This window comes from Anarrhichthys ocellatus, unplaced genomic scaffold (genome assembly GCF_004355925.1).
Source record: "Anarrhichthys ocellatus isolate YVR2014 unplaced genomic scaffold, GSC_Weel_1.0 scaffold17, whole genome shotgun sequence".
NCBI lineage: Eukaryota > Metazoa > Chordata > Actinopteri > Perciformes > Anarhichadidae > Anarrhichthys > Anarrhichthys ocellatus.
Genome location: NW_022280047.1, coordinates 2,276,156 through 2,295,830, shown reverse-complemented (window position 1 = coordinate 2,295,830; position 19,675 = coordinate 2,276,156). Strand labels below are relative to the sequence as shown.

The 19,675-nt window shown below is 45.1% G+C and overlaps 1 protein-coding gene across 2 annotated transcripts in view; it reads left to right on the top strand.

Annotated features, from left to right (window-relative positions):
* Positions 1–19,675, top strand: part of sema6a (sema domain, transmembrane domain (TM), and cytoplasmic domain, (semaphorin) 6A) — a 102,468-nt gene that overhangs the window by 39,174 nt on the left and 43,619 nt on the right. For both annotated transcript variants that reach the window (XM_031856361.1, XM_031856362.1), the window contains exons 2-6: positions 5,296–5,473; positions 6,277–6,394; positions 17,205–17,265; positions 18,564–18,626; positions 19,311–19,412. In XM_031856361.1, the coding sequence (XP_031712221.1) occupies positions 5,374–5,473; positions 6,277–6,394; positions 17,205–17,265; positions 18,564–18,626; positions 19,311–19,412 (444 nt within the window). In that variant the 5' untranslated portion in view covers positions 5,296–5,373. The remainder of the gene's footprint in view (positions 1–5,295; positions 5,474–6,276; positions 6,395–17,204; positions 17,266–18,563; positions 18,627–19,310; positions 19,413–19,675) is intronic.

The following is a 19,675-nucleotide window of genomic DNA, read 5'->3' as shown; positions in this document are numbered from 1 at the left end:
CTGCACGTGAACAGGTGTTACTATGGACGATTTCCTGAATCTCTTGGTTTAGCAATTTGGCATTCATGTAGCGGAGTTGTAAAAGTGTATGCTTTTAGCGTGGTCTGGTGCCGCGGATGTTGTGTCCCCCGCTGTTCATCCACCTGTAAAATCACTTTGGCGTTTATTCAGTTCCAGCAATCATGAAAAGCAACTGGAAAAAGCAACACACAGGCCAACCACGCCTCTCTGTCAGATATGATTTTTCCTACTCATCTCAGGCTCATCTCTGGTTCATGTTGTTTGTTCAGGTTTTGAGCTTTTTTACATCCACCCATTCACAATGCAGATGACTTGAATTACTCGCAGGGTTACATAAATTACTTTCCGGAAACAACATTTGAATCGTCCACAGAACATGTTGTTGTGTGGTTGTGTTGACGGTGGTGTCTGTGGCTCATCGTGAGTAACAAAGACAAATATGTTCCCTCATAATTTGGTCAAAGCCAACACTTTTATTACTGCACACAATTCATGAACGGATGCAAAAACACAAATGCTCTTTCTGGCACTCGGACACATTTTCCAAAAATTCCAGCAAAAGATACAAATAGCACCACCTCCCCCACATGTGGTGACTGGCCACAGTTACAGACACCCAAGCCACCCCTTCGCTTTGGCATTCCTGTCATCCGTAAACCCTTCAGCACCAATCTGTGGACATTAACCAGACTGACAAATATAAACACAAGCAGGCTGCGCTCGCATCAAAGCTGTCAGACAGCATTTATAAGAAGCTGCTACTACCTTCATATTGAACACTTCCTCCAGACATGATCAAAAACCCGAGTGCGTGAAGACAAATCTCTTTTACTCTCAGTAATGACAATGACTCTAAAAAAGTTGAGAGAAAGTTGTTGAGACACAACACAGCGTCAATGTCTGAAGACAGAACATTCAACCAATGTGTGTCCTTACCCAACAGGTCAACTATTCCGTACAGCTGCGCTATGTAAAGCCACTGATAGCAGCTATTCAGAATATGTGACAAGGACTCAAGTACACTGATTGACATGAAGCCAGCAGTGAGGAACACACAAATAAATACAAACACAAAAGAAGTCCTCCAAGTTGTTTGTAACCACCCAATGCTGAAGTGCCTTAAACTTAATTCTCTCTAATGGCCTTCAGGGAGCGACTCCTCTGGTTACAAAAAATATGTCTGATTGTATAGAAGTCTATGAGAAGATGACTCTACTTCTCTCTTGATTTATTCCCTCAGTAAACATTGTAAACATCAGTTTATGGTCTCAATCTCAAGTTTCAAGTCTTCTTCAATACAGCATGATGTTCATTGAGTAAATTATGGTCCATTTAGAGTCAAATAGACCATAAAGCAGGGTATGCTTTAGGGCGTGGCTACCTTGTGATTGACAGGTCACCACCACAGCGTCGTCCAGTCAGGAAATTGTCCGTGTTTTTGTCTAATACAACTTTAAACCTTTGACAGAGTGTTTTCAGTTCATGAAAGTTAATTGGAACATTTTTGGTCAAAAATAAATGTCTTATTCAATGTTTGGTTGTATCAAGCTCCACCCTCTCCCATCACCTCTGGTTGCAAGAAACCAAGTTGGCGACGGCCAAAAACCAAGATTCTTATATACAGTCTATGATCAGATCTGACACCAATGGACATCATTTAACAAACCCGTTAAATTACCGTTTAAAAGCATAAAACTGTTATCTGATCTTACACCACTATGGTTAAGGTTTGGTTAGGTTTATGTACAAAAGACGACTTGGTTAGCGTTCAGTAAAGAACAGCTGTTTGTGGCTCTGCAACAGCGTTACAATACAATTCCCTCCTGACAGACGAGGCCGCCAGAGGGCTTTTGTCACTTGAGTGTAAACATATGATGTTTTGGAGGCGTTTGCTTAAACAACTGACACAGTGGCCTTTTCTACCGAGGACGGCTCCTAAACACATTCAGAAGCATCGGCCTATCATCAACAGGTCTGCTCTGATGTAACTAAATGGCAGTCTCTCACGTCATTGAGCACTCTGATGGCTTGCACTACGGGGGGCCTTCAGGAAATGAATGACTGGGACCTTGTTAAGATTCGCACACCAGCTGTGTGCGAGTGTGCATGTTGGGAAAATCTGCCCTAACCAAGCTTGATTACGTGTGTCTGAAACCCTGTTTTTCCGTTTGCTGGCGCACTTAACAAGACAAACTAAACGTCAGTAACGTTTCCTTCCTTTTCCTCACCTGAAGGCCACCGTGGCTGACCTTAACAAAAGTGTGTTAGTGTGTGTGTGTGTTTAAGCTCCCGGTAGCCACAGCTAACATGTTGATGCCGCAGCAGTAATGACATCATTAGGCCTGATAATGTGTTTATTGTTCAAACTAATGCAGTTTGGGGCGATTGCCCCTGTGGGGCTGCTCCGTCTATTAAGAGAAAGTGACTTTTATGTGTTTTTGTCATGTTTTCCGGTCTTAGCTGTGTGAATTTTGCTTCTTGCAAGGATGCAAGATGACTGAGGTGTGTGTGTAGTTACTCATAAGATGGCGTAGGTATGTAGAGGGATCCTGGGGGGTCCTTGTGTTTTTATTACCTGCTGGTAGCCTCCTGCCAGCATCCAGCTTGATTAACTCACCTCTTTCTACTTCACATACACACATACACGTACACAAACATACACACGCACACGCACACACACAACCAGCTACTTTATCACTGAGAGTGTTTGGGAGGTTTAAGGGAATAGCAGCTAAGGTTCTCAAAATGTTATCTATTAAAAGCCTGAGGAGGAGGCACAGGGCTCCGTGTTACTCATTATGTCTTCTCTTTGGTTTGCTTTTTCAAGGAGAGCTTTTACAAGAGAGGAAATCCACACACTTCCACCTGTGCAAGTGTGTGTGTGTGTTTGTTTTTTTTACAGTAAAGTTTGAGCACATGTCTAAGCTTTGATTCCCGCATGCTGATGTTCTCAGTTTGTGTGCGCGTTTAAACATATGGTCTACGGTGCTGTATAAAAAGTAGCATTTTAGATCAGGATTCAACACACACAGTCACACACGAGGGAGCAATTTGCTCTTCCACAAAAAAAGAGCATAATTCGGTAAAGACTGCTTCTCGCTCCCTCCTGTTACCCATGTGTGGCAGCTGGAATAGCGAAAGGGCCCACTGGAAGGCTTCAGAGTTTCACTTAAGTCATTTTGCGCTCAATTTGCTTTGTGTATCGCAGGAGGCAGTGTGAGATGGTTCAGCTAACAGTTTTTAGCATTCTATTACGCCCCATTGAGAAAGATGGAGGAGCACAATCAATCCCTTGAGGTTCATTTCAATGATGCAGCAGCATGCACAGCACCTCATAGTTGTTTTCACATTTGATTCTGACATAAGCAAGTCATATCTGGAAAATATAATTACAGAATGATTAGACTCCAGCACAGATCACATGTTGTTGCCTTGCTGCAACCTCCATCCGTCATTCACTGTGGTCGCTCCCTCGGGGCTAAACCTCTCTGCCTCGTGCCACTTCCTGCTCATCAATCAGTCAATTACTGAAAAGGGACTTCCGGGGTCAAGATTGAGGAGAAGAACACATTTCAGTCCCTCAGCAGAGGATTTTAGTACAGAAGTACAGAAGGAAGAAAAAGACATTTTGCAGTTGGAACACACAGCGCAAGGGTTGCTCGGTCAACCTTCGCCATGTGATAAAGGTTGAGGGTGAGGCAAAATCCATTTGAGTATTTTTTTTTCTTTTTCTCTCGTAAAATATAGAGTGCAATGCAAGACATTAAACAGTGTAAGGATAGGAGGCCAAGGAGCGAGGAAGGAGGGAGGAGAGCGGAGCGGCTTGTGAGATCAAGGTCGTTTCCAGGCTTTAGTATTGGTATTCTCCTCAGTGTTAAAGTGATTCTCCCAGTGAATAGTGTTTTCATTCCTCTCCTGAATGAGATTCACAGGAGCATGGAGAGAGAGAGGGAGACATGACAAAGAAAAGAGAAAGTAATTCCCCCTCTCTCTCTCTCTCCCTCCTTCCTCCCCCCCTGTGCGTTCCCCCCTCCGTCATACAATAGCGAATGAAAATACAGCGTGGGATAAACAACTTTTATCAGACTGAAGCAAATGAAATCGACTATTTTATTCAATTCTTCATCCTCGAAGCATCCCTCACTCTATCTACCCGGCAACATCTCACCCCTGCAGCTTCAACTGTGGGGAAAAAAGCAAGAAAAAAAAAGAAGTGCTTTATGCAAATGAAATGCTTTATTCTTGATTAGATTACAGACGCAATAATTGTCTCGGATGATTTATGGGTGTAATTTGTTGCCTCAAACCGCAGTAGGAAAAGCTCCGTTGCCATGGTTTGTGAAATGGAGACATTAGATCAACACAATGTAGGGCACCTGCAATAAAAACCACCTCAGTTGGCTCATATACATTACATTAGCAAATTAGCTTGTTGAGCACATTGTGTTTTAAAGGTAAATAATCAATCAGATCTAGGTGTTCTTTTTTCTTTCCCAGGCAGCGTCAGGCTTATTGAGTGAGAATAGTTGGTCAGTCAACAGTTGGTGTTAAAGGTGCAGACCAAGCGCAATGAGAAATGAGATAGAGAGGAAAGAAAATAAAGTACGAGCCCGCTGGTGGATCTTAAACCAAAGCTGTGGAAAAGTGGAGAGTTTAACAGGCCATACTGATGCACCGATTTCGCCCACGATACTCATCTGCTTTTAGGAGTTGGGATGTGGGATTGCTACCCCTTCTAGGAGACTGACAAGTGGGCAAATTAGGCACTTGCCTCGCCACCCGGCTCCATCTCCAGGTACCGCTGATACTTTACAGGAGGGTTAATCTCAACAAGAGCTCTCCCACTTCACTAAGACCCTGTCACACACAGTGAGAGAGAGGCACAGAGACCTCCTCTGCCTGACATCGATCTATGACGCATATTACCTCCCTTATCCAATTATTTCGGTTTCGCTTGCAACTCGCCTCACTTGAGTCATCGAAAATGCATATATAAATATATCTCTGACAGATTGCAACGGGCCGTGCAAAACGCACAGACAGCTAATTCAGGTGGACTTGAATTTGTGTGTGGCTAAATCCTTTATTTCTTTGTTTCACACAAAGAATCCAGGAACCGCGGAGGGAAAGTAATTGAGGAGGCAGTCAGGTGAAAACAGATTTGTTTGACAAACTTTGTTTTTTTTTCTTTTTCTTCCTGCCTTCCCCCCATCCCTTTCCCTTCATCCCTCTCCATCTCCTCCTTGTCCACCGCTTCTGTCTCTTTTTGTGCAGGCTGAGGTAGATCTGTAGCAGAGGACCAGCAGCACCAGCAGCAGCACCAGCAGCAGCGGCGGCAGCGTTGGTGCGACCATGAGGTCAGAGGCCTTGTTACTCTACTTCACGCTACTGCACATAGCCGGGGCGGGCTTCCCTGAGGACAGCGAGCCTATCAGCATCTCACACGGCAACTGTAAGTTTATCTTTCTCTCTTCACTTTTCTGTCTTTCTTTTCTCATGCACTGTCCCTCCTCTCATTGCAAAGTCCTCCCTCGCTCTCTCCCAGCACTCTTTTCCCTCTCCCCCTTTGTCTTCTACTTGCAAATCCCCCTCCTCGGTATCTCTCTCACTTGCTCTATCCTTTCGCTCCTCCACGTCCCTCTCAACCCTTGCTTCCTCTGCCACCCCCGCCTCCCCCTGCACTGAATGCACTTTTGGTGGCATGGAGTGTAATTTGGCGCCCAAGGATAGGCCCTCCACACACACTGAAATGAAGGACTTAAAGCAGCATTTGAAACGGAGCCCACCCGACATCAAAGGATAATCCGCTATTTTTCTGTTGGGCTCCTAATGCTGTGTGTGATAGCATAGACGCTGTTGCAGGCTATAAAAGATACGGCCATTGTTTCCTCTGTTTCTCCGTGTGTCCTGCCCCGTCCTATACCCTCTCTGGGACTGTCGCTGCACCTACCGCTGCTGTCCAGGAGACCTGCTCCTCTCTCAGAGTGTTTGTTCAAACCAAGAGCTTTCATCCAAAGCCACCAACAATAGAACGATTGCATGGTACAGTGCAGCACAGTTTCAGCCTACAATTTATGGTCAGAGGAGAAGCTCTGCCAACACTTGTGGTGGCGTTTTCTTCAAGCTAAAACACACGGATTGACATTTGACCCTAAAACCCATGAGAGGCTTGGCAAAGTGTTATTACTGTACTACAGTTACTGCAGTTATAAATGCTACACACGTAGGGCTTTCATTTTTGTCCTCTCCTTGCAGACACAAAGCAGTACCCGGCGTTTGTAGGCCACAAACCTGGCAGGAACAACACGCAGCGGCACAAACTGGACATCCAGCTCATCATAATCATGAACAGGACGTTATACATCGCTGCCAGGTGGGTGATCATTGCTAGATTTTGTCCACAGCAAAGAGATACTGTTGCTGTTTTTGGACAGAGAGAGACGTCAATTCAAGAAGACATTCGAAATAGAGCTTGACTGCTTGTCTTTATGGAATGAACGTGCAGGCCGCTGTAGATTATGATTAATTAAACTGAGCGAGTGTGGGTCCACCAGGATTATTAAATCCGTCATCTCCCCCTCTCATATTACAGCTGCTGATTGAAGTTGCAGCTATGAACGATTCTTATCAATTGTTGCCAGTTGAGGATTGTGAACATGTGATCCTGTTTTAACTTGACGATGGCTGAGGGCTGTAGTTGAGCTATCGAACTGAACTTGCTGTGCTCTTTTCTTTTAAATATTTTTGGGATCAGGAGGGACTCATTGGGAGCAAAATGCTGAGACTTTGAAGCATTTTGCAGTCTGGTCTTTTTTTCTTTCATTACCTCTTTGTTGTTTTCTATTTTGGGCTTGCAGTCTGCCAGAACCCCTTTTATCTCGTACGACGTCTCTGCAGACTTGTGGCCTGTTTTTGTGAAACACCCAGGCAGACGCACAAACTCACGCAAACAGACACACACACATACACATGTACGGATGAAAACTACAGATGAATTAAACACTCATTTCAAAGAAAAGACTTTGGAGTTGATATAATCCACATTTAGGATCTTGATGCACCATCCAGACAGCCTTAATGCACCTTCTGTGTTGTCGATAAACAGTAACAGTTAAAATACAGACGTTTTGAGCCCTTTATTTGTTGGCAGCATAGGTGCTCTCACAAATCGATTCCAACAAATACTCTTTGTTTTACTGCCAGGCTGTTTTTCCCCCCTCCTTGTTTGTCACCTGCCTTTATCGCCTCGTGTCTATCCGTCAATGTGTTTTTCACCTGCTCTTCTTTAATTTTGTGTGACTCATCTCTCAGAGATAATATAGCTCAATTACACCACCTGGAGACACGGAGAAAACCGATATTGATTCTGTCTTCTCTCTTGTCATTGTTACTTTAGAAATGTTCATGGCAAAGTGAGCGGTCTATAAAGACAGCCAGCTTCATGTCCAAAGCATCAACAGGCAGGTTTGCCTTGGATGCGGTTCCTGAATGTGTCTGCAGTACAATATTACGGCGGCACTGAAGCGGCCTTAATAAAATGGATCCTTCTGTTTGTTCTGTGCCGTCCATGGCTAATTGAGTGGCAGGCTTGATTGGATACTGTTAAAAGCCATAATAGGGGTCTTTCTTTGTTTTCCTCCCAAGCATGTCAAATTAAGTGGCTGAGGGAGGCCGCTGCTTTAAGTGGCAGAGCTTTTTGACGTATCTGTGGTCATTAAGAGGAGGTGTGTGGAGTGTGGAGAAGGCAACAGAGCGAACGAGTGAGCCTCTGTGTGTGTGTGTGTGTGTGTGTGTGTGTGTGTGTGTGTGTGGGGTGCCAGAGACTTTGGTCTGCCTGTCGCCCACCTGCTCCACATTGGGTGTCAGGGGCCTGAGGCGTATAGGAGAGAAATGAGACAGAGGGTTTATTGGAGGGGTGTGTTTGCGACTGTTTGTAAGTGTGAGTGTATGTGTGTGTGTGAGAGAGAGGGTGTGTGTTGCCCACTTTAGTATGCCGACCAGTTGTCGCATGGATTTAAAAGTCATTTCTTGAGTGTGATATGTGTGCCTGTGGAGGTACTTTGGGGAAGAACGAACACGTGTTGGTGCGCCTGTTGGCGTGGATACTACAGCGCGTGCTCGTGCCTGCAGTGAGTTGTGTGTGCACGTGCGAGGTCACCTGGTGCGTCGCTCTCACTCGTGCATACTGGCTCAAAGCAGACGGGAATGCTGACACATGGCCCGAGGTATGTGGCCCCTCCGAATAACTGGAACGGCTGCCCGAGATCAGACCGAGCCGGACGGCCGCCATTGATCCGGACACAGAGAAGGATGTTGGAGTCAATAACATGGACGCACAAACGACAGCCAGCGCACAAAGATCCATCGTCACTAACAAGATATCGATGGAGACATGTACAAGTTGAATGACAAAGCAGTTTAAGGCAAACAGAGGAGCAATCAGCACTTCAGAAATCAATGCGAGAGCGGGCCAACAGTCAACCCTGGCAAGTCTCAAGCTACGAAACAACCAACAAAGCTGCAGGGAGAGAGAAAAACTAGGCAACATCAATAGTTGCTTTTATGACTGTTGTCCAATCAAATGACTGGTTTATTCTGGGGCCAGCATCTCACAGTTTTGCCATCATGCCTCTAGACCAGTGAGCCTCAGTTCTTGGTGCGCGGCAGCTTGCAGATGGCCACTGTGAACGCGGTCCAAAGCTCAACACTGTTTCAGCCTGTTTTCTGAATGGCTGCTCAGTGTATTAAGTCCCTTTTGGCTCCTGTTTGGTCGCTGGCAATCAAATCACAAGAGTTTTAAGCTGTGAGATGCATACAAACATAGCAACTGATGAAATTGTAAATAGACAAAAGTGGCTTAATCCACAGAGGGAAAGAGGCAAGTCTTTGGCAAGGGAGGAACTCAGCAACAGATGCAGTGATTGATAATTCATCCTCGGGTTTGAGCCTTGAATGCAATGTATTGATTTGGTAGAATCAGACGCTCTCTTTGCAGTGCTGTGTTCAGCAATTTATATGTGGGTAGACATTGCAGAGAATGGCTCCTGTTGATGAGGTCGTGGCTTGTTCAATATGTGTAAAATATCATTTGCCCTCTTAGACTCGCACATATTGAGCATTGATTATGAATTCAGTGCATGACTAGTTTCGTCCCTTAATATTCTGAATCTTATTCCATGACTCAGTTTCCATCAGGTGCATTATCCAGAGGAACAGCACAGCCTGATCAGACATCAGACAGCTGTCTTTTCATATGCAGGCGATCAAAAAGCCTCTTGTTTGTTCAGTTTTAACAAGACAGGCATTGGATTCTTTCACTTTTCATCAAATATCTCTGCTCTTAAGAAGAGGGATGCATAACAGAATCACTCTCCGCACAGATGCAGTCTCACACAGAGAAAACACTTCTGAAACCGTGGTAAGAGAGGTTTTGTTTGTGAAGTCAAAGATGAACATGAGATTCAGCTCAGTCGGCTCATGTTCAGCTACTGTTTCGTTTTTTATTTTTATGGTGGCAATCAGCCGCACACTATCCACGACAAACTGAGACATGATGTGTATTAAAGTGCGGGCGATGAACATAAAAACCTCTCCACGCACAAGCTCGGTGCTTTATGTGGGTCCCTGCCGTCATGCATGTTTGGAGGTGTTTAGCAGCAGAGTCACGTTTCGGTAAAAGCAATAAAGTGTTTTTGATGCAGTGAGAGATGGACGCAGGAGGATTCCTGCCCCAGCAGTCCATATTTCACGGTCAGGATACACTATGTTGGGCATTCAGCGGGAATTTATCAAAGTGCGATGGGGGGATTTATCATTCTGATCTCTGAAAACATATATATCTCTGTGTGAGTGTGCGCTTGAGTGTGGGTATGTAGATGTAGCCACAGCAAGCCATGACTTTGAGTTTTAGATTTTTAGAGTCAGACTATTTTTTTGAAACTCCAAAGTGGGTCATGTTTCTGTAGTTTGTAACTGATTTCTATCAGTTAGAGTGACATTGTACTCACCAAGGTAAGATTAAGTAAGATTGGTGGGGACACAGAGCCTGAGGGGGCAAGAGTCGAGCAGTCAGGCAGTCAGACAGGTTGTAAACGAGCCAACAGTTTCATCAGATCACCTCGACCACTTTATTTGGAGGTAGAGCCGAAGGTGAGCACACCTGAAATATTGGTAATACTGTAAAAAAAACTATACGGCAAGTATAGACTCGATGAAAACCAAGGTTGTATGGAACTAGAATTTCCCTTTCAGCACACGAGGAGAAGAGACACTCCATACGTAATTGCGCATGTGTGTGTGTGTGTGTGTGTGTGTGTGTGTGAATGTGTTACTGTATAGCCTGCCTAGCGAGCATGCCCCAGGTCTCTCCACATGCAGGGCATAGTCGCCATTCTCGGCCCTCAGTCGGCTTTCACCATGGCAACACCAGCTGCACTCTGTGTACACCCCTCTATGAGGCTGGGAAGCATGGGAACCAGAGATAGAATGTGTGTGTGTGTTGGGGGGGGGGAGAGAGACAGAGACAGTGTGAGACAGGAAAAGATCAGTGTGAGATTGCAGGACCCAAAATTTGTGGCTGGACTCACACAGAGACACAAACATCCACACAAAGACGCTCGCGCACACATACAGGCTCAAAAATCGAGATTACCTTCCCTCCGTCGAGTCCTCTGGAACAGTCGTGCCTCTGTGGCCACGGTTCTTCCCTGTCGGGCCTTTTTAGGTCTCGCAGCGGAGGCCACTAGAGTCTCCATTATTGTAGCAGCACCAAATCCTGTTAAAACCCACTAATGACTGGGATTACACGGTTGCCTCCTCTCCCTCTGCTCGCAGCACCAGCGACATCCAGCCACGTCCACACTCTGAAACAAAAGCTAGCCGCTCCAGCGGTCGCAATCACCTGAATTACAAGTTGGAACTAAGTTTCCGTTAAAAACGTTACTCTGAAAAATATGTATAATACTTTTTAAGTTTTAGCAATTCGTCCGGCAAAAATATTCAGAGCCTGGAAATAGTAATTCAGGTTCTCCAATTAGTACAAGTGATTGTAACGGCAGGAACTAGAGTTACATTATGTTGTATCTGATCTGTGGATCTACTGTGTATTAACTGGACATTATGTTAATGTGTTAGGAATATTGATTAAGGGCATGTTCTCACAGTTGTTGTGCACATAATTAATTCATTAGCACAATTTATGTTATTAAGTTAACTGGATGGCATGAATGGCTAATTCCCGTATTTTCTCGCCTGGAGATGTGTTCAAATATTTTTTGAGACCACTGGACGAAATTCAATCAATAAATGTAAAATAAAGCACATCTTTTATGCAGATGGTATGCATGCCTGCCTAACTGCGCCTAAGTGTGCAAGCTGAAAACATGCACCTCACCCCACTGACCCAGACACACACACAAAAACACACATCCACTCGCATACACACAGTCACAAAAAGGAGATGCGGAGAGGATGTAGAAAACCCGTAATGAGAACCTCAACCTTCGAAAAGAACAACCTGCCTCAGCTCGGGGGGGTGAGTGAACTCTGGCTTATTGTATTTCATGCCACCGCATCAGTGAGGGCCCCTTGGTGCCCTCAGCCCATTCAGAACCGCCCCCTCCCCCCCACACACAGCCCGAAGGTGCCTGCTGGCTTCCCCGGTCCCCCACCCCCCCAATCCACTTTGTGAAGAGGATTTGAACCAGGAGAAAGCCAAAAACAATGCACAATGGACCCTCCTCATACCGCCCGTGATCCAGTTATGTAGAGAGAGGAATATGGGCAAAGAGGGGTGGCGGGAGGTGGAGAGGAGGGCGGACGTGCAGGCATTTAACTTGCAGAAAAAGAGGGGCGGTGCATGGCCAAAGGTGCGGGCTGCATGCTAATCTCGTTCCTTCTCTATTTCTCCCAAGATAGTTTGACAAAGGCCCAGCAGACGGACCAGGCCGGGCTGGCCGTCACCGCGGAAGAAATGCGCTGTTATGAAAACGACATTCTTCCACACAAAGGCCCAGTTGTTGTGGTGGCCACGCATGGCTACATGTCATGTCCGACGGAGACCTTCTATGCCACTCCATCTCACACTCTCGCCCGCGCTCAGTTGGTCCACTGTCTTGCCTCTGACCATTCAGCCCTTTCTCTCTGTCTGGGCTCATCCTTTTACAGTGACTCAATGATTGTGTCCAAGAGGATATTTGCATACCTTCCGCCCAACTCACACAGTTTTTGTCGTTGAGTTTCGGGAAAACGCGTCGCTCAACCGATGTCCTGGGCTCCTCGCTCGTCAAAGGCTTCTGTTATTTTCGTTTTCCCCAGAATCTCACGGTGTTGTTTTTCTCGAAATTTCACAGCACGGCCGCAAAACAGTAGACCCTTCTGTTTTGTGTAAAAACACTGTGCCATCCTCAGGACATGTTTGACTCATAGTTTACAGTTGAGAGTGAGGAAATGATAGGAAAGAGAGCTACAGGCAGAAAAAACATCCCTCGGTGGATTTCGGTAAATGAAGTCACTTGTGGAAAGCGTCCAAGTTTCAGGCCTGGCCACTCCAGATAAATTCTGACTGGACATGCCAAGATATAAACAAATATAGGCTTTAAATATGACGTAGTGTGGATGGATTCAAGATACAGACGAGAGCTTTCTAATAATTCCTGATCATTCTGATGACCCAGTCTGACTGGTTCTAGATTAATGTGACTGTGACTAAGGCAACAGAAAGAGGGAGTTCAACTAATGGCGAAGAGGAAAAGAATAAATGAACTGGCACTTGCAACTACTCACAGAATGCAGAGTATCATCTTGATCTGCACTTCATGAGTTGTTACATAACTTTATTCAAAGGCATTTACCTGATCTAAAATGCGTGGGTGAGTCCAAAAACTACTCAAACGAAGTGGAAGAACACTCCTACAATGTTTTTCAGTCTCATAAATAATTTTACAAGTGAGACGTAAATATGTACATCTGTAATGTAAATTGATTCTACTCTAGGAAACAATAAACAATAGAGCACCTATTTTCATATTCACACCGAGCTGCTCAGTGCAAATGGAAGCAGGACGTTGCGTATTAGAATTAGGTCGGATCAGTACTCTTTGCAACAGCTTTGCCCCAACAGGACGGCAGCTTTCACTCAGACCAGTTGTTTAGTCTGAACTATTCTCAGCGGGCAACTGTCTTGAAATCTGACCTCGGCCTTAGGCTGCTAGGTCAGTAGGAGGCCTGTCTTCTTCAGATTTTCAACAGTCACAGCAAGAAAAGGTTTTAAAACCTTGAAACTCACATCATCTGCAGTGTGTTTGGTTATTCTTTGTCATGTCCTTTTGGAACAAGTTTTCATTCAAAACACAACTCTGTAAACGTGTTTTATACTTTCTCTCTCCAAAGGTTTGAAGACTTTTAGCAATTCATCCGGCACAAATATATATACAGAGGCTGGCAGTAGTAACTAGTAATGTCTCTCATTCGTGTCAACTTATTGCAACAGCAGGATGTCAGAGGTTGTTGTGGCTCACTTGTGTACTGACTTCTTTCCTTTATATCAACATTGTTAGTTTATTGCTTTGATTATATTAGTACTTATACCCTTAAGACTTGTTACTTGTATTTTGTGTCAGCGCTACTGGCTGGTATCGGGTGCACGTACAACACTGTGCAACCTCATGTTAACACCATGCAAAATAAACAGTACAAGTTCTCAGGCAGTGGATCTACTGAGGGTATGGTACTGAGGGTATGGTGTAGTACAAACAACATGGCGTAGTCTGTTAAAATGATAACGTTTTGTTAGCACATAATTAATTCATTAGCACAAATCCAGTTGGCCTGGTCACACCACACAAAATCTGACTGGACTGTAAATATGAGTCCAGACTAAGTTCACATCTGACTTTCCACATCACCCCCAGTATGTTTGGTTATCCCAAATGTCCTTTTGTTTTCTGCATTCATCAATTTATAGAGCAGCCACTTAGCTTATTGCATTTTAGTTCAACCTTCTTGATAATTCATAAATCATTTCAGGTATTTTTTAAGCAAAAAAATAAATAAAAAATATCTTGTTGCAGCTTCTCTTCTGTGAGGATTGTAGAAGGAATATATTTGGGTTTTGGTACTGTTTGTTAATCTTTTTTTTACATTAGTCAAACCAAGTGATTTAACAATTAATCAAGAACATTATGGGCAGATTAATCAATAACAAAAAAACTCCAATAGTAACAATAGTTTGTGAATGCAAAGCTTTTTGGATGTCACATGTCAGATCCCAGCTCTGAATGGATCACTTGTTTTAAGCAGGTTCCAACCCTGCCAGTTGATTTTCATTGGTTATTAATTAAACGGAAACCACTGGCTTCCTGGAGGGTTGGAAATCAATTCTAAGAGTTCAAGTTTGCCTCGGAAAACGGTTCACAATAGTGTTAACTCAAGTGCATTTGTAGTTAATGGTCTACAACGTACAATACCACCAGTGTAGTCCCTTAACGCGCCTTTGCTTTCTGTCTTCTCCTCATCACAGTGAGGTTGTAACGATGTGACTCACACACCAGAATGTGCCGTAGTATGAGTTCAGGTGCAGTGGTGAAGAAGGGAAAGGGTGCATGTGTGTGAGCATGTTGGGGTAAAAGGAGAGCAGCACGGTGGGGGGGGGGGTCTCCTTGCACATGTGTGTGTTTAGAAAGCTGGTGTTGACACAGACACAGCCGCTCCATTGTCCTTCTCCAACTCCAGTCAGGATGTTTGAGGGACGCCTCATCGCTTGGCTCGCTCTAATCTCAGCTGGAAACAAAACAAAATAAACCCCGCGGCTGGAAGGCCTCGGCCCCCGAGGACGCTGTCAGCGGCGGGACTAAGAGAGGCAGGAGACGGGGCGCATAGCCGGGACGGTTACTGTCCAAAATCACGGAGCAGTCGATTGCATATTACTCATGGGCTTGTTTTAAAATAACCCACGGGATTACACTAAATCTGCCAAGTAATCCTCTGATTTAATAGCTTTTGATTTAGCTTCGTCTTTTTTAATATAAAGTTTGAGTTTTATTATAAAGATATAAATGCAGTTCATTTAACAAGTCGGTGAACTTCAGGAGACGTAGCTGAACATTATAACGATATCGTCCATTACCGTTATCAACCATCATCGTTCTTTTCTGTTAAATGTGTCTTCGACATCTTAAATGTGTCTGGTGTGGATGTTTTTTCTTTCTTTAATGTAATCTTTGACAAATCACAGCTGCCATTTTAATAATCACATTTACTGTAGCCACATGTTGGTGTTTCCTGTTACCGTGGCAGCAAGGTGAAAGAAACACTAAAACAGGGGGCCATTCAGGAACCCTGGAAATTCAATCCAGATCAATTAGCCAGAGTGGTGAAATGGTAGAGCTACCAGAGCGCCTTAATGAAAAACATTTCGCAGCGCAGTTCACTTGTGTTTTTTAGTCTCGGCAGACGGCACGGTGACACTCAGCGTGTGGCGTTTGCTCGAGAAGGAGAAGTTAAATGTAGAAAGGATGTGGCGGTGCATCTCAGTGACCTGAAGATGATCTCCTCCTTTCCTTTTCTCCTTTCATGGCTGAATATTACATGCAGTTTGTTATTTCAATGGATTTTATAGAACATGAATTCTTTTTTTTAAAGAACAATAAACTGTGCTTTGAAAACCATCTGAAAGAATTCAGAAGTCGCTGCTTTGTGTTTAAAGATGTATACTCAATATTTTACCCTTTTATGGATTAGCATGTCAAATTAGATTCAGCATGAATGCAAAATGATGTAAATGTTCATCTGTATATCTGTGGAAGATTTCTTTATCATCTAGCATTAAACTTGAATATGTTTGTTTGAATGATACTATCTATGCAGATCTATAAGTCACGTGATCAGTGGACTGTACACCATGTACACCGTGATGTAGAAGAGTTGTGTGATGAGACAGACTTTAGGGCAGACCTGGAAAGAAGTGACAAAAACAACAAAACAAAGCACGAATTTCACCAGCAGAGATTTCGGCCCCTTGGCCTCGCCGGAAAAGTGTCCTCTTCCCGCTGAGAAAGCAGCGCCGTTTGCTCAATTTCAACCTGCTCTCCAAGATTAATTATTCAATTTGGGCGTCGCAGCCGATAATGTACAGTAAACTGTGTTTCTTTTTTTTTTATCCTGGAGGAGACGACGGTGGCCCCCAGGAAAGCGATATAAGTGGATTCATTTCAGAGATGCCTGTTCCTCCAAAGACTTTATTAGATTTAGTTAATGAGAGAGCGAGGCAGAGCAGGCTGGCTGAGCGCAGGTTAGGGAGCTGGAAACGTAATTAAGCTGCGAGTCTGACGACGCCACTGTTGCACACTTTGATTAAAAACACGTTCAGCGGCTAATCTCCGACAAATTAAAGCGGTTACATCGCTTGGCGCGGTCACCTTTGGTTCGCTCCTTCGAAACGAGGTAAATCCCCCACCCCTTCTCTTTATTGTCTCTCGTCCGCTCACACCTTCTTCTACAACAGCCGTACCCTCCCTCTCTCCCTGTCTGCACCCTTAATACTCGGTGGGGTAAGTAGGTGCAGCTACGCACCAGGGCCCACCAGCCGGGCCCGTCTGTCGGGGAGGCAGTTAACCCTTGTGGGTCTTATGTCTTCCATATGCCCTGCTGCAGCCTATGCGGCCGGAGCGTGTAACACAGGAGAAGTCTGTATATTTCACTGCCCAGCACACACAAGTCTTCTTGTCTGAGCCATAATGAGTGTTGGTATAGATTTCCTGTGGCTCAAACACTAGGCTTAATTGACCTGAACAGCTCTGAGTGACTTGGCACCTCCCGTCTCAGCCCTTCCCCTCCTCCCTCACCCCTCCCACCCCCCCCTCAGGACCTTTCTCTGTGGACAAAGAGGCTTTTGTCCCCAGGCCTGCGCCACAGCGCTCTAAACCTTTGTTGACTGTTTCTGTCTGACAGAGCAAATAGCTCTGGCCTCCTTTTGTTTATTGTCATTTTTTTAGAAGTTCGAACAAAGTTTATACAAAGCCCCCTTTTTCTGACGTTGTTTGCTGCCCGCAGGGGGGGAAAGTAGAGGGGAGAAAAATAAATGGATTTATTGTTTGTTGAATTTTTTTGACTGTCTGCTGCTGTCTTGACTCTTATCTTCTCATCTCTCTCTCTCCCTCCTTTCTCCCTCCCTCCCTCCCTCGCAGGGATCACATATACACGGTGGACACGGACACTGCCAATAGTGACGAGATCTTTTTCAGTAAGGTGAGTGAGACGTCCGCCTCTCTGAGGACGAGTTGTTCTCAGCGTGATCGACAACCTAACCCCTAATGACTCGCCTCCTGGGTGCCACTAGGTGTTTGTGTGTGCACGCCGCACGTGTGTGTGTGCGTGTGACCGTCAGCAGTCCTACTCACCCACTCACCGGCGTGAGTCGGCCAAGCACGCCGCACTGACCCCGTTGAGAAGATTATCCAATCAATCAGCCAGCAAACCGCCTGCGTCATCCGCGCTCGTCAGTGGGACAGTGGAAGAAGGGCTGATGGGTGTGTAACGGAAGCTGGGAGGACAGAGGAGAAAGTGGGGGAGGAAAGAGAGAGGGACAAAAAAAGCAGAGGGTAAGAGGAGATGAATTGCGGGGAGGATTGCGAGGAAGACAAGGTGCATGTGGGCGAGGAAGGAGCGCCTCATATTTACACAGGCCCCTCAGCAGTAATAATCCACTCTCCATTCCAATGCCACCACTTCTCGCCGGCATAATTTTGTTCTCTCAACGTAATGCATGCCAACAGAATTCAGACAAGACCGTTGTGGTGTGCAACAACCCGCCTACCCTCCACCTCATCCACTTCAATGTCAAAGCCCCGGCGAGTGGGTCTTAATGAGAGCGGGCTGCAGATGAAAGGCCAATGGGAGACGCGTAGATTGATTGATGACTGAGGGGTCTTTAATCAGTGGCCGAGCTCCAAACATGTTGTACGACAGCGGCGGCCTGAGCCACCAGATCGGCTATAACCCTCATGCGACACGGGAGTGGGGGTGGGGGGAGGAGGGGTTGCCAGATATAACTTAGCACTGACTGATAAGTGTGTGTGACAATGAAAGAGGCCGTGTATATTTCTGTTTGTAGTGGACTGGCAGGTATTGACTAGCGCTGACCTACAGGCCAAGGCAGTGTGTGTGTGTGTGTGTGTGTGGGTGTGTGTGTCTGTGTGTGCTAGTGTGTGCACAAGGATGGCCAGCCTATCAATCCACAGAAATGAGCTCTCAGCTCCGAGGCGGGATCTGTCCTTGGACAGACTCGGCTCTGATCCGGGGTCAGTATCGTATTTCCTCCTCCCCTGTTAGCGAATTAGAAGTTCAAGGAGGTAAACTAATCTCCAGTCAGTGCTTAGAACAAAGTTCACCTCAGAGCAGGTGCCTCATTAGGGGGATCAATGACGGAGAATCTCAGATGATGATTATTGATCCCAGTATGGATTGGCTATTGAGCTCTGTGGTGCCTTCTGTTTTTTTTGTTTTCTTCATCTTTTTTTCGACTACCTTATTTTTTCTTTCTTCAGAAAATGACATGGAAGTCCAGACAAGCAGATGTGGACACTTGCAGAATGAAAGGGAAGCACAAGGTAGAGAAAACACACACACACACACACACACACACACACACACACACACACACACACACACACTTAAACATACAGACACTTCAACCTCTGTCCTTTCTCCCCAACTTCATTTATAGAACAGATGTCACCCTATTCCTTCACAAAGCTCTTCTAGAGAAAATCACACATTATACATTACAGAGAAGCTGTAACAGACGTCATTTCTCACAGTCTCCCTGTTTCTCTCTCACACGCACACACAGACACACCCACACACACACACACACACACCCACACACACACATTAACAGGCATGGAGGTTTAATAACACACTCCCTGCAGCTCATATTACATTTATCAACGACAATCTTCAAATCAAATAGCAGTGCAATTGTGTTTTCTTTGGAGTTGCTGTACGTTCTAACAAAACTGAAAATGAATAAATATTCCATTACATTTCATATGTACATTACAAACGTTACATTTCATGATTACGCACTTGATGTTTGTTTCCCATGCCTCCCACTTGCCTGTGGAGCACCGCATGCTGTACTTCAAAAGAAAGAAAGAAAGAAAGAAAGAGGCCCTTGTTTAAAAAAAAAACAAAAATGTAGCTTTTAGCGTGAAAGTGTCTCTTATAAAAGACGCTGGAGTCTCATGACTTATGTCTCTTTCCGTCCCTCCCGGCCTGTGCCCCCCCCGAAGGATGAGTGTCACAATTTCATCAAAGTCCTCCTGCAGCAAAATGACGACACCTTGTTTGTGTGTGGGACAAATGCTTTCAACCCCTCCTGTCGGACCTACAAGGTACGCGCACACACACACACACACACACACACACACACACACACACACACACACACCTACACGCACACACAAACACACACACAGCTCTGTGGTGCTCTTTGCCCTTTTGAGAACCCAAAGGCAGGCCTTCGTTACACATGTGTGCATGTAGTCTCTTAAAACTCCTCTCTTGTTCTCCTCTGCCTCTCTTTTCATTCTTCCCTCTGTCACACAAATATTTTTCACATGCAACCCCAAGCATGCAGGAGTTTAGAAGGTCGGGG